Source organism: Myotis myotis, unplaced genomic scaffold, assembly GCF_014108235.1.
Source record: "Myotis myotis isolate mMyoMyo1 unplaced genomic scaffold, mMyoMyo1.p scaffold_m19_p_4, whole genome shotgun sequence".
In the NCBI taxonomy this organism is placed as follows: Eukaryota; Metazoa; Chordata; class Mammalia; order Chiroptera; family Vespertilionidae; genus Myotis; species Myotis myotis.
The window spans coordinates 65,536,789-65,552,147 of record NW_023416346.1 but is presented as its reverse complement, the minus strand read 5'-3'; the positions used below and the strand labels follow the sequence as shown (position 1 = coordinate 65,552,147).

At 43.7% G+C, this 15,359-nt stretch overlaps 1 protein-coding gene and 1 pseudogene across 1 annotated transcript; both read right to left on the bottom strand.

The window, feature by feature from the left end:
* Positions 1 to 3,122: 3,122 nt before the first annotated feature.
* Positions 3,123 to 3,776, bottom strand: LOC118653436 (RNA polymerase II subunit A C-terminal domain phosphatase SSU72-like). The gene has a single exon (XM_036304149.1). The coding sequence runs from the start codon at positions 3,774 to 3,776 to the stop codon at positions 3,123 to 3,125; it is 654 nt and encodes a 217-aa protein (XP_036160042.1).
* Positions 3,777 to 4,206: 430 nt separating this feature from the next.
* On the bottom strand, positions 4,207 to 7,475 carry LOC118653435 (annotated as a pseudogene).
* Positions 7,476 to 15,359: the final 7,884 nt, after the last annotated feature.

Sequence of the window (15,359 nt, the reverse complement as noted above, 5' to 3'; positions counted from 1 at the left end):
ATAACCGAAGGACTTGTATGCATGCATATAAGCATAACCAATGGATGCAAGACCCTGGGGGGGGGGGTGAGGGCATGTGCCAGGGGGTAGGGGAGGTCAGGGGAAGGTCAATGGGTGGAAAAGGAGACATACTACTATTTGTAATACTTTAAACAATAAAATAAAATTTAAATATATATATATAAAGTCTTGTTTTTTTAAAAAAAAAAAAACGAAAATAAAGCAAATTTTTAAATCCTGTAAAAAAAGAAAAAAGAAAAAGAAGTTATGGAGAACATTCTACATTGCAAGGATCAACAGTTTATTGTGAGTTGAGATAATCTGTTGCTGTAGCGGAAATTTTAAAAGTTTAAGGAAAAAGTGAGTGAGCTTGGCTGATATTGAAAGCAATCAATAAATACTTGTTGAAGAACCAAAGATCTCATGACATTGTACTATCAGGCTAAAATGGAATCTCTAGTCACCTCTAGTTACCAGCTTAATAAAAACTGTGCTGTATTCACATAAAGATTTTTTAAAAAATACTGCTATAAAATTAACAGAAATGCTTTCCCAAGTGAGCTGAGAACACAGGTAGAAAAATAAAATGGACTTTGTTGCAGCAAATTTTAGAAAACAGTCATACCACACTTCTTTCCTCTGTTTCCAAAGGAGTCAGTGTAGTCTTTTGAGTATAGATTAAAAGGAATTAGAAATACAATGAGGAATTTGTTCCAAGAATAAACACACACACACACACACACACACACACACACACACACACTCACAGTCGTTTTCTGTGGGTTTATACTTACTCTTATTTAGAACTAACTGAATACTCACTTGAACCATTTCAGGAACCTGCATTAACATTCTAATTATGCTCTTGGATATTGTAAGCCCAGAAACTTTTAATATGTCCTTTTCACCTTTCTTTGCTTTTTGTTCAAATTGGCCTCTTCTAGCACTGACTCACCTGCCTCTCTCCTTCCTTGCACATCTGAACCCTTAATCATTAAGTCCACACGACAATCAGGTTCTAGTCAGCATTAGCCTAAGGAACAAAGTCTCAGGTCTGTTAACCAGGGAAATGGAGTTTTAGTGGAATTATAAGACAGCATATTGGCCTCAGTTGTGTTTCAGCTTCAGAACCAGAAAAACCACAAGGACCCCACCAACCACACCCTTACAAAACCAGACAGAACAATGCCATGGCTGACATCAGAAGCAGATGTAATGATCAACTACCCACTACCCTGGGTTGGGTCCACCTAACTCCCTTAAATCACCATGATTAATGACTTTTTTCTCCTATAAACCCATCCCTTAGAAGCCACCAGGGAGCCAGGTCTTAGAGCTTTGGCTCACTTGTGATTCCAGGCTTGGTGCCATTTCCTTAAATAAACCTTTACTATCTTTGCTACAAACTCCTGTTCACATTAAATGCATGCAGGTAAATGGTCCCTTTAGTATGGTAACAAAGTTAGTTTATTCCCATGTTTAAAAAACCTGACTTTCAATTCAGAAATCACAGCAAAGAAAAATAAGGTACACATTAACTTTGTTATAGTTATGATTTTCACTAGTCTAGAAAATACACTAATTACAGACTCATTACTATGCAACTTTACCAAAACTTCCTATCAGACCACCAAAGTCTAGCATTGAACTTTCACCACTATTTTCATCTTTAAATATCATAGGGCACATGCCATTTATCTTGGGAAAAAATCAGAAGCCCCTAGACCAGTGGCTCTCAACCTTCCTAATGCCACAACCCTTTAATACAGTTCCTCATGTTGTGGTGACCCCCAACCATAAAATTATTTTCGTTGCTGCTTCATAACTGTAACGTTGCTGTTATGAATCATAATATAAATATTAAGCAAATAAGCTGAAACAGGTCTGCTGTATTTCAAGATTGCCTCAATTTATGGTAATTTGTGTTCAACTGTGATTCACAAGCTGCCGAAAACTAATCAATACACTATTTAGATTCAAACAAAATTTTAAAACAATGCTATTTATGACAAATAACTGAGATGAAAATGCTAAGATTTCTACTATAACATATTATTTTAATTTGAATGATCCTTTATGACTGAATTGCAGGTGGTTATAACTTGCAAATTAAGTTATCAGAAATTAGGCTGATGTGATCCAAGTGACCAGATTTTCACAGAATTTACAATGAAAGCTGCATTTTGAGGCTTCAAACTTTATTGCTGATGTCCTGGGTAAGAATTTTTTTTTTTTTTTGCAGCCTGTCCAAAGAACAGCACTAATTGAATACTGTCAATTTAGAGAACAAGTGGTTAACATCCCTGGTTCAACACTAATTAACTGGTAGAAGTGCTTGACCAGGGTATTATTTCTTGACATTTCCAGTGTCCTCTCACTAAAACCAATTGCTTTAATACCAACTCAACTAACAGCACAGAAACACTGTTCGAAATGAAACCCAAGAGAAATTTTTCAACTTATATGAACAACAAATACCTCTAGGGTCAATTAATATCCGAACTTCACACAGAGGTTCATTCAGTCATAAATGTGTAAAATGATTCAAGTGAGCTTTGAAGATCTGAGAAAAATACTCAGTAATAATGCAGTTTAGAGGAATGAACAATGCGATCACACTCTACCTTGCAGATTCTACACTAGCTGACAAATTTTTTTTTCTGTTGTTTATTGTACAATTGCAGTTTCTCTCCTAATACGATGCCACCCACTGCTTTATTCATGTATTGGTACGGTCCCATCCACGCTTTTGTTCTGGCCCTCTGATCCAGTTTAAGAACCCATTGTGGCCCTCGAGTCAAAAAGTTTGCCCACCCCTGATCTAGCCAGACAGGGCAGGAACGCACAAAGACATATATGTCAGAGAAAATGTTCTATAAACCGAAAAAGTAAACTTTCTTTATAAACTTCGAAAACAATATCCCACTCACAAGTGGGGTTAAAAAAAAAACTTTGTTGTTAATCTGCACTTATGTATGTCGTCCCGTCCCGTCGGTACAGTTTATCAGGATCCCACTACGCACCCACCGACAGAAGCCCTCAAAGTGAAAGCCAGTGACGGGGAGGGAAAGGTACTAACGAGAAAGCGCCAATGGCTTCGGGAAACGCACCTGGTCATCCGGTCAGTAGAAGCAGACAGCATGCAGGAAGGGCAGACCTAATATGTCCTTGAACAACTGCAGCACCTCCACCAGTTCCTCGTCCATGTTATCCACGAGGAGAATGCACTGGCACAGCTCAAAGAGGAGGAACGACCCCAATATGGCTTCGGTGTCGTCGTCCTGGATATCCACGTTGATCACATGCACCCGTTCCCAGGTCACCCTCTCCCTGGCATTCAGCTCCCTCACCACGCGGCAGAACACTCTCTGTTCGCAGGTGAGGATCAGGTCGAATACATCGTAACAGTTCTGGAACCTTTCCGGCCGGGGCTTGATTCGCTTGTTTCTCTGCAGCATGCTCAAAATGCCGGTCTGCGTGTAGAGATCTTCGTCTTTCCGAATTAGATCTTGGTACATCTGCTCATAGGTGGTTTGGAAATCATATACGTTGGGCCTGTAGGGCGTTGGCCCCGGAAGCCTCACGTAAGTCCCTGTGCCAAAGGAACGGACGCGGAGGAATCCCCGTTTCCTAAGCAAGCGGTGGGCCTCCATGCTCCGGTTCTGGTTGCTGGAGCACACAACGGCCAGCCGCAGCCGCGATCTGGCCTCGGCCATACTGTCCTGCTCCAGTGGTTCCTCACCAGGAAGGTGGTGGCCAGGGTTCCCGGCAGCCATGGTGGGTGGTGGCAGCAGGTGGTAGTAGCGGCAGTTGGGGTAACGGCAGCTCCTTACAGTTGCAGGCTACGCGGCAACGACCCACGCCAGCCCAGGACCCAGCGACTTCTGTGGCGCCGGCTGTGGCGCAGGCGTTTAAGCAGGTGCCAGAGCGCCCCACCCCCACCCCCCACGCAGGCCCAGAACAGGCATGTCTCTCCCAGCGCCCCTCCCCCCCCCAACCGCCAACGGTCGTAAGAAGGCCCACCCCACGGGCATGCGCGCAACCGCCTTGGGCATCTGGCAGAAGCCCAAGTTCCTCGTAGGGACTACCCACGGCACGGACACATTTCCTTTCTCAATAACTTTAATCTGGGAATACCTACAGCCTTCACTGTCGGGATTTTCTTAATTGCATGATTTCCTGAACAGGGAATTTTGCAGGTGTGTTTCATTGTGGAGGACTGATCCACTGGTACCATTTTTGCTGCACCTACAATGTTCACATATGAAAACAAGTGGAGCTCAGGACATGGAGAGGAAAGGGAAATAACCACTGTTAAATAGGATGTACTAAATGCTTAGTTTGACCCACTTCGATTTTCACAAAGAAGCCCGCAACTACAATTAGTACGCACAGACGTTTTCCAGCTGGTTTGTCCCCTAATTAGTCTAGAACAGTGTCAGACACACAGCAGGTTCTCGGGTGATGTTTATTAAATGATGACCAAATGGCTCCAAAATCTATAATATTTTAAGTTATCTTCTAGTACAGCGATTTTCAAAGGGTGTCGCAGAAAGAACACCGGAGTGCCTTTAAGAATTTTTCTGGGCTGGGTGTGGGGCACGGCTGCCGCTGAGGCCCCGGGGCAGGGCTTTATGAGGGTCCCCGTGGCTGCTGGAGCCACAGCTAGGGAAGAGGCCACAGGGAACCAGGGCCATGGAGGTACAGAGGGGCCCCTGCCAAATCGTGGGGAGGGGAGGAACGGACGCGGAGAGTGCTGCTTCAGGTGCTCGCCAAGGCACCGATTCGCGTTACGTATCCGCCATGTTTGAGAACTACACTGCGCGCTTTGACACAGACAAGCGTCCCCAACATGTGGGACACTTCCGGTGCCTCTTACGTCCAGCCCCTGGCCTGTCCTAATTCAGACACTGCTCATCTGCTTCGACATCAGTGCACCACAGATACTGGACAGTGTGAACAAGAAGTGGCAAACGGAGACTCAGGAGTTTTGAGCCAATGCCGAGGTGTGCTGGTTGGCTGTAGACTGGCCATGCGACCCATCTGGCCACACTGTGGGAGCTGTCCACACGGCAGCGTATCCCGGTTACACATGAGCGGGGCACTGTGCTAGCCAGCCACGCAGCTAGGGGCCATGTCCTAGGTAGAGTGCTCCTCCCAGCCCTCTGAGTGCAGTGGATAGAGCGTTGGCCTGCAGACTGAAAGGTCCCAGGTTCGATTCCGGTCAAGGGCATGTACCTTGGTTGCGGGCACATCTCCAGTAGGAGGTATGCAGGAGGCAGCTGATCGATGTTTCTCTCTCATCGATGTTTCTAGCTCTCTATCCCTCTCTCTTCCTCTCTGTAAAAAACCAATAAAATATATTTTAAAAAAATAAGAAATAAAATAAAAAGTTGAGAACCCCCTCTACCCTCATATACCCACCAGTCCTAGTTCTTCCCTTTCTTCCCCCAACAACCCCCAATAAAGGCCATGTCCATGGAAAAAATTATAAAACATGCAATAACTGACAATTTAGTGAGAAGCACTGACCTCTTTTCCCTTAGACTGCCAACTTAAAAAATGACAACAGCCAACACAATAGCTATCCAGTGTGAATGAATAAAAATTATACCTATTTTTCATGTCAGATCAGCAAAAAATATATTTTGGTGTGCCACAGAATTTTAGTAGTTAGTCTGTGTCTGCAATGACATGAGAAAGGTTGAAAATCACTGTTCTAGTATCTTAATCTCTCAACCCCACCCAATTAGAAGCCATCTCTTCCTTTTTCACCTAATCAAACAGCTTATTGCCTCTGATGACACTGCTGCTTCTGGCTTAGTAGCATTAGTTATTTTGCATTTCTCAGGTTTTCTCTACCATAACATAAACTCTTTCAGGGTGCATTGTCCATATTTTCCAAGCAACCTAACTTAATGGGTCATTAATGACAGCCTTCATATGTATGTTTATTGAACATCTTCTCTATCCCAGCTACTTTGTTAGTGAGGGGGACCAAAATTTGCTACCACCCCCCAAAAAATACCCGAGATGTTGATTTTTTTTGTTGTTCTCACAAATAAAAAAATATATATGATCTGTCCTCTCACAGAAGAAACAAACCCGAAAGAGAAAAAAAATTAACAATAAAGTCCATGAAGCTTCACATCCTCTTAAAGCATTCATTGTCAAGTTCAGTGTCACGAGCAACAGGGAACTACCGGGTCTGGCCTGCCCAGAGTCCCTCTAGGCCAGTGGTTCTTAACCTTCTGGCCCTTTAAATACAGCTCCTCATGTTGTGACCCCAACCATAAAATTATTTTCGTTGCTACTTCATAACTGTAATGTTGCTACTGTTATGAATCATAATGTAAATATCTGATATGCAGGATGGTCTTAGGCGACCCCTGTGAAAGGGTCGTTCGCCAGCCAAAGGGGTTGCGGCCAACAGGTTGAGAACCATTGCTCTGGGCAGAGTGTAGTGGGATTACGAACTTGCAGCCAACGGGTGAGTGGTAGTTGATCCCCACCTCCTGGAACACCTGATGGGGAATGCCAATGTCGCACAAACAGACACGGCCCTCATGCTTTCCCACTGGGAGAGGCAGTCCCAGAGCCAGTGACCACTTGGCATCAATGCCCTGTTCGGCTTCATGCACTGGATGATCTATGCTGAGTACTGGTACCTGGTTCTGGTTGGCCCAAGCCACAGCTGCCTTGTACCAGGGCTGATACCACAAGAATGCGTTCTCGGGATAATCCAGACAGTTGATCACCAGGTCCACTAGTAGGCAGATCTTTGAGACTAGACACTTGTTGGCCTTGGTCTTGCTGAAGAAAGACAGCTCATTGGTGATGGACTCAAGCATCTTGACAAAGTTGGGTAGGAAGAGGGTCACCTGGACATCATGGTTGGCTAGGTGCCTTCCACAGCTGATACCCTGAGCCCCCTTCACATGAGGCCCACATAGCATAGCCCCTGCAGGCTTCTGGTGAACATTTTTGGGATTCAACCTGTTGGATCCTCCGAGTAGAGTCAGTGCCATCTGACTGGCTCACACGCCTGCCATCTCCAGTCTCCGCTCCAGAGTCAACCCATGCTTTTCAGCCACAGAAAACAGCTTTTTATGTAGCTCATAGGAAACACTTGGGACAGCCAAGCCAGAGTCTGTGCAGAACTCCTTGCTCACATTGTGGAGGACTGTGATCCGTGCGTAGACTATGGGCTCTGACTCCAGGATGTTCTCATCATGAGGGTAGTGAGTAGGCCTTTCATTTGGGATACCCCTGGAATGGGTACCACTTTTCCTCCCAAATGTATCAATCTCCTCAAACACAGCTGCCTTGTCAAATAGGGTAAGGTTCCCTTCAAAATCAAAATCTGTGTCTGGGATCTCTTCAATATCATCCCCAAAGCACCTATCATCTTTATTCTTCATTTGGCCACACTTTAAACCATTTTTCTTTGGAGTTGCTGCTGGGAGCCGGTCCATCCTTGCTGCTTGACACAGTCGCTGCAGGGAGGAAACATCTGCACAGCATATGTTTCAAGGGACCTGGTGTATATGGCATACTGTTCTTAATATGCTTACTCACCTTCTTGGTGCTATGTGTTTTAACCAAGGTCACCTCTGCGAGAAAGGTTGTTTCCCCAGGTAGGGATTTTCCCCTGAAGTTAGGGAGGGAATAAAACCCCTTAACTAAGTGCCAGGCGAGTAATTAATCACTTTAACTATGAACAATCATGCTTAAGCTACATAATCTTTACTCCCTGGAATGGAGATAAGAAACGCCCTAACCTTTGGAATAGAGACTGATAGGATTGGAATCAACTGGTATAAATACAGATGTAACAAGACAACAGGACACAGAACCTAGAGACACAGAACCTAGAGACAGAACCTAGCGAGAGAACATGGCAAAAGATCCTGGACAGAACCTGGCTACAGAACTTGGCTAGAGAACCTAGACAGAACCTGGCTGAAGAACCTTGGCCCTGCCACCATGGCTTTGTCCAGAAGAACGTCCAAAGGTCTCCTGGAAGATCTCCCAGTCTAATTAGCATATTACCCTTTTATTAGTACAGATAGAGGCCTGGTGCACGGGTGGTTTGCCCTGAAGGGTGTCCTGGATCAGGGTGGGGGTTCCCTTGGGGTGTGGGGTGGCCTGGGAGAGGGGCCTGTGGTGGTTTGCAGGACAGCCACACCCCCATGGCTTGAGGGTCCCCGCTGGGGGTGTGTGGCCAGCCTGGGTGAGGGGCTGAGGACTGTTTTCAAGCTAGCCACACCCACTTCAGGTGTGACAGGGGGCGGGGCCACAACCTACCTATCCACCCTGCTCTGTGCATGACAGGGGGGAGCTCCCCACACCCCTGAATGGCCCTGCTCTGTGCATGACACGGGGGAGCTCCCCAACCCCCTGCTCTGTGTGTGACAGGGTATGGAGCCCCAACCCCCCTGATGGGCCCTGCTCTGAGCGTGACAGTGGGCAGCGCCCCAACCCCCTGATCGGCCGGCTCTGTATTGTGACAGGGGTGGCACCACAACCCCCTGATCTGCCCTGCTCTGTGCGTGACAGGGGGCGGCACCCCAATCCCCCATCGGCCTTACCCTGAGCGTGACTGAGGCTGGCATCGCAACCTCCTGATCCGCCCTGCTCTGTGCATGACAGGGGGCGGCGCCCCAACTCCCCAACTGGCCCTGCTCTGAGCCCGACCAGGAGCTGCGGGGCAGGCACCTAGGGATTGGGCCTTCCCTCTACCACCTGGGAGCAAGCCTAAGCCAGCAGGTTGTTATCTCCCGAGGGGTCCCAGACTGTGAGAGGGCACAAGTGGGGCTGAGGGACAGCCCCCCCTCCCGCCAGTGCACAAGTTTTTGTGCACCAGGGCCTCTAGTCTTACTAATAAAACCCAAGGTAGTCCTCAGTCACAAGATGGCTGCTGCACAGCAGGGCACAAGCAGGTATGTGGGGCTGGGCTTGATGCTATGTACGTGAGGGTGCTGGAGGGACACTGACCAGGAGATGCATGGGGGAGTCCCATGGGGTGTGGGACTCTGGGGCTCGGGAGAGTCGCCCCGCAGGGCTGTGGGACTCCAGGACTCAGGGAAGTCCTGCAGCCCGGCAGCGCTGGCCCCATGGGCTAAACATCAGGGCAAAGGGCACCGCTCCCACTCCACCTCCCCCTGGGGGAAATGAGATTCAGCTCCAGTGTCGGGATAAACCTGGGGTAGTGGGAGCTGCCCACATTCCACGTCCACCCCCAAGCCTTGACCTGGGGTATGAACATGACAGAAAACCTCCCTGGTCACTGCCTGGTCCCCTCCCCTGAGCTTCTCCCCACACAGGAGCAGTGATTTCATTTCCTGACAAGAGGAGTGACCTCACTTTCTGACAATGGAGCCCAACAGAATGTGGAACCCTGGTAGCCAGGCAGCCACGTTCTAAAACAGCCCCTACCCAGTTCATCTGATACATTCCCACCAAGGCATGTTCTGCTCTTTGCCGCAGTCCCACCACCGTGATAGGCAAAGTGCCAACCATGACAGCTTCTTCCACCGCTGCCGCCTCCGCCGGCTCAGCACGGGGGAACCCAGAGGTAACGCAGGGAGGCCCAGGGCAGTTTTCTTAGAGCCAGGCCACCACTCTCATCCCCCTCACCAGCCCCGTGTCCCCTGGGGTGCCAACTCCACAGGCTGCGGGACTCCAGGACTCTGGGGAGTCCTGCAGCCCTGCAGGGCGCCGGCTTTGACACTGAGTCCCCGCAGTGCTGTCACAGACTCTGACAGGAGGGAGGAGGGAGCCAGATACCCACACCCAGGACTTGGCCAAAAGTGATATTAAAATATTTCTTCTAATTAATTCCCTTTCAATGTGCATGAATTCATGCACTGGGCCACTAGTTACCAATAATAGTCAAGATATGGAAACAATTTAGATGTTCATTAACAGGTAAATAGATAAAGAAGGTGTGGTATACATAGACAATAGAATATTACTTAGCAAAAAAAAAAAGAATGAAATATTGCCATTTGAGACAACATGGATGGACCTAGAGGGTATTATAGTCAGTGAAATAAGCCAGACAGACAATGACAAATACCATTTCATGTCACTTATATGTGGAACCTAAAAAACATGAGTAAACAAAACAAACAAACTGATAGGTATAAAAAACCAAGATGGTTGCCAAAGGAGAGATGGGGGGTAGAATTATACAAAAAAAATTTAAATAATAAACTAATTCAATGTTGTTTAAAAGAGAGAGAAAATAGCTCACATAGCTCACATTCCATTACTACCTTTGTAGTAAAAAAAAAAAAAAAAAAAAAGCTGGTTATTTTTATGAAGAATAAAAGAATCAGAATGAAGCTTAGGCTCCTTCCCCTCAACTGTCTAAAGCAGTGGTTCTCAACCTGTGGGCTGCGAACCCTTTGGCGGTCGAAAGACCCTTTCACAGGGGTCGCCTAAGACCATCCTGCATATCAGATATTTACATTATGATTCATAACAGTAGCAAAATTACAGTTATGAAGTAGCAACGAAATAATTTTATGGTTGGGGTCACAACATGAGGAACTGTATTTAAAGGGCCAGAAGGCTGAGAACCACTGACTAAAGGAATTCATATAGGACAACTTCAGGAAGGGAACCTTAGCATATTTACCTTAGCTCATATGGAAAGTGTGGCAGACGGAGAAATCTAGCCAAGACTGTTTTTTGGACTCCCGTTTGTGCCCCATTTTTTCTGAGTGGCCCAGCAACAATTTGTTCACCACATGTTTACTCTTTCTTATCCACCAGTGAATTGCCTACTTTCCCTTTGAAATCCCTGACCCTGCATCACTCCTCCCTTGTCCTGAATGGCATGCAAGCCACAAATGTCTAAGTGTCCTGGGGCCATATATTCCTATGGAACCCTTGCATGTATATCCATAATATATTTTGTCATTTTGTCCTGTTAATCTGTCTCATGTTGGTTTATTAGTCCAGCCATAGGAACTTAGAAAGTTGGGAAGATAATTACTTTTCCGTCCTTACATTTTGTGCTACTAGGTAGGGGTAACTCAAAGTCAAATAGTACATAGTCCTTTCTCTCAAGGGGATCGTAGTCCACTCACAAGAGTCTGCTTATAATAGAGTGACCACTACTGTGATTGATACATGAGCAAAGTGTTATGGAAGCATACAGGAATGAGTGTGTCTGCTTTGACAAAGGAGGTGGTATCTAAATCAGGGAAGGGGAACCTTTTTTTCCATCAAGGGCCATTTGGATATTTATAACATCATTCGTGGCCCATAAAAAATTATCAACTTAAAAATCAGCCTGCTATATTTGGTCAAACATCTAATTAACTCACCCCTAATGCCTTGGCCAAATAATTTCTCAGGCCTTATATGGATGCCGCCCACCCCTGATTTAAATGAAGGCTTGTCTGTAATAGTGCAGCAGTTGACACAACTTAGGCATCCTCCTGTAACCAAGAGTTTTTAAAATAATTTAAAATAGAATAGAATGTACTGTTCTCAAACAAAATCCACTCTGTTAGCAACAAATTTTCCACAGCTGTTTCATGTTGAGGGCCGCTGGCAAAACGCTCAGGCATCTTTAATTATGTCAGCTGAAACTCAGAGCGCAGGCAGAGCCACGCCCTGGGGGCGGACCTAATCAAGAGATTGGGATGCCACTCAGTTTGACCTTCCTGCCCAGTGTTAAGGGGATGGATTTCATGATGTTGCCAGGAACTCAAGGCCCACCCAGATGTGATGTAACTTCCTGTTATTCGAGTATTTAATAAATCTGCTTGTGGTGCTGACACTCTCTGAGTCTGTCCCTCCATCACAGGGCAGATGCCACACCCAGGCCCCGCTTTCACTCTATTTCTGTCTCAGTCTTGTGTTTTTTTTTTCATTTTTCCTTAAACCTCGTTGCGTTCTAATCAAGATTCATCAACCCCCACGTCCTCTCTCTCTGCGCTGGTCATGGGGAAGAGAGAAACCCCCCTCCCATATCTTCACACAATTATTAATCAAAATTTGGGGGTGTGCAAAACCTGTGCACAGGTTTAGGTGCAAATCTTACTCCAACTCCTAACTCTGTTTGAACCCTGAGAAAATTACTTAATCTGAGTTTTAATGTTCTAATCAGAGTAAAATGAAGCTACTGAAGCCAGAGAATTAATACCCTCAGAAAATATATTTAATACAAAATAGATTTGTGAGCTACTATGGACTAACAGCCATAAGGAGGAAGTCATACAGCACCCTTTCAAACATCAAAGAAATTGATTAGCCTAGGACCTGATAGCCTGCAAGAAAAATAAATATCCAAGAGCAGAAATTATAATCGCATAAAAAAAAAGAGTCACAAGATGTGTGATGCCTACACATCAAGATAATCCATTGACACATTGTTAGGATGATTTTCAGCCCACAAAGCCAATGGCCACCCAGACAAAAGGTGAAAAGAGGAGGGAAGAAAATGATTGGAAGATGAAAATTAACTGCTTATTTAATTCAGACAGATGACCCCAAACCCCTTACTCATGATTACTCATGCTTTTTGCTCTAGAAAACCTCTTGTCTGTAAGCCACAGGGGAGATGGAGCTTTTGAGCATTAGCTTTCCCTAACTCCTGGGTGGCACCATTCATAATAAAATGGCCAAACTTTCTCCGCCGCCACACCTTGTGTCAGTTCTCACTGACTCACAGCACACATGGGGGTTGGGGGAGGTACCCATCCTCTTTTGACTTGTTCAGTTTCAATGACAACTACTCATTTTTGGGGGGAAAATGGATATAAAGCCCATCAAATGGTACACAGACTCAGTGCCTAATAGGTCCTCAGAAATTACTAGTTGTTCTCTAGCCAGTTTAGAAGCAGAGGACATTACCTTTTGAAGAGTAACTTTTATATTCAATAATAAAAACTGTTTTTCCAACTTATTTTCTTGCCACTATTCTATCCTTATGTCAAAGGCAGTACTATTTCCTTTGCCTCTAAACTCTCCAGGCGAGGAGCTGTTGCATTCTAATAGTCTAATCCATATATTCTTTCACTCTTTCAGAAAATTACTTATTATTCACAGATTTATTCAGCAGCCACTAACACACATGAGGAAATGTTAATGCTGAGGATGATACCAGGATACAATTGTTGGCATCTCTACTTATAATTATGTCAGAGAAATCTGACATGGTAAACAGATAACTAAGTATAATTCAAATGAGTATGTAGGAAGTGATCTATGCGTGATAAGGTCAATGTGAGTGATGATAGTTTCAGAACAAGGAAAGAGTGACAATACTGTGAGTCATTAACGGAAGGCTTCTTGGAGGAGTTTGGACTCAACTTACATCTTAAAGTTTGAGTAGGTTTGAATAAGTGAGGTGGATACGCCTGACTTTCAGAAGTTTTCCAGGTTGAATGAATGATACGAACAATACAGTAACATGCTTAAGAGCAAGATCATGGAGGTCAGAAGGAATTGGGTTAAAAGTGTGGTTCTACCACTTACTAGTTTTGTGGCATTGGGAAAATTCTTTGAACCTCTTTAAACCTCATTACCTTCATGTATAAAATGGGGATAAGAAGGGCACCTACCTCATAGAGTTGTTGTGAAGATTAAATGTGATAATGCATGAAAAGCACTTTGCACATGCATGGTACATGATAAATATAAAACAAAGGTGCAGACATGAAATTCCACAAGCATACCTGGAAGAGAGTGAGTAAATCAGCCTGTCAGAATGGAAGGTTCATAAATAAGTTTAGATGAAAAATCTAGAAAAGGATGGTAAAAGCTAATTTGTGAGAGTTTTGAATCTCAGGCTAACGAATTTAGATTGGATTTTTAAAAACTGTTTTACTTAAAATGTTCCATCTCCAGGGCTTCTGATCAAGATGGTGACATAGGTAAATGCAGTACTCACATCTACCACAGCCACAGCAAAATTACAACTCAACTACAGAACAACCATCATTCAGAACCACCTGAATTTTAGCTGAACAGAAGCCCTACACCTAAGGATATAAAGAAGAAGCACAATATGTACTACTGTTTGTAATACTTTAAACAATAAAATAAAATTTTAAAAAAGAAGCCACAACAAGTTTGATCCTTTATGTCTTCATTATAAAGAGGAAAAAATTATGAGAACAAAATAAAGTGTTCTATCTCCTTTTAAAATCCATTTATTTCTCTTTAAGCCTGAAGAAGGGGAAAGTAAGTGATTTCAAATATACTGTAATATTGCAATGCAGCACTATAAGTTATGCTGATTGCCTTCTTCAAGAGTTACATAAAATTAATTAATCAATAGATACATTTTAAAGACTTCATCCTTGTCCTTCTCTACAAAATGTTTGTAAATTGTTCATTTTTACCTGCTTTCTGCTAGACTGGGGGAATTCTTGGTCCGGTTAATATGGTACTGTACTAGTAAACTGATGATAATTCGTTTTCAAGCATTTAAGCTATCAACACAACACTCATTTGATTCTTCAAGCACCATTAAATTAAACCCCTAACAGTACTATAAAGCATTATGTAATTATAAGTCTTTGATGTTTATCAGTAGGACGCTATCTTAAAATGGTCAACTACCCAAGTGATGGCTTCACTATCCCATCTAATAAAGACAGGAAAATGGTATGGTGATGTGCAGCTAAATATGTCACTTTCTACACCACTGAAACTGGAGAGAGGGGATGCTAGCACATTCAGTACTCTATACCCCAACTAGACACATGGTAGAGTAAAATCTAACACAGTAAGGAATATACTTTTGGATTTAAGCTGTAAAATTCTTATTAGTAAAATACCAAGTTTATATTTGAAAAATACCAATATTTTATGATAAATATTCAAAAGAAAAATGACCTTTTGCAGAATAGCGAAATTTTATTTTTAAGTTCCTTTGCTGACTGATTTAAAGCCAAGCTTATTTCTAATTCTACAAGATGAGGGTGTTTTGCTTATGAGGAAATTGCAAACAACTCTAATATTAAAGTCATGTTACATAGTAATATATTAAGCTTGATAATTAGTATTTGTTGATTTATCAACACTGCTGGCATTTGGCATTCATTTAAAATTCTAAGCATTTCTAATTAGAATCTGAGTCATATATTCAATATATAAACTCTGAGCTATCTGAAATTAATGGTTATCAAAAAACATGTGGTGATCTATATGTGGGAGTTTACAGTTCTGTGTTTTATATTTATATTCAATTAACCTGCATTTCACATAATGTAATATGACTGCCAAGCTTTAAAGGAGAAGAGTTGTTTCTTTAATTTCATTATTCCACTATGAAGAGTTTGTCTCAAATGTTTTAACACTAATATAGTATTAAATGTTGAATAATTTTTTAA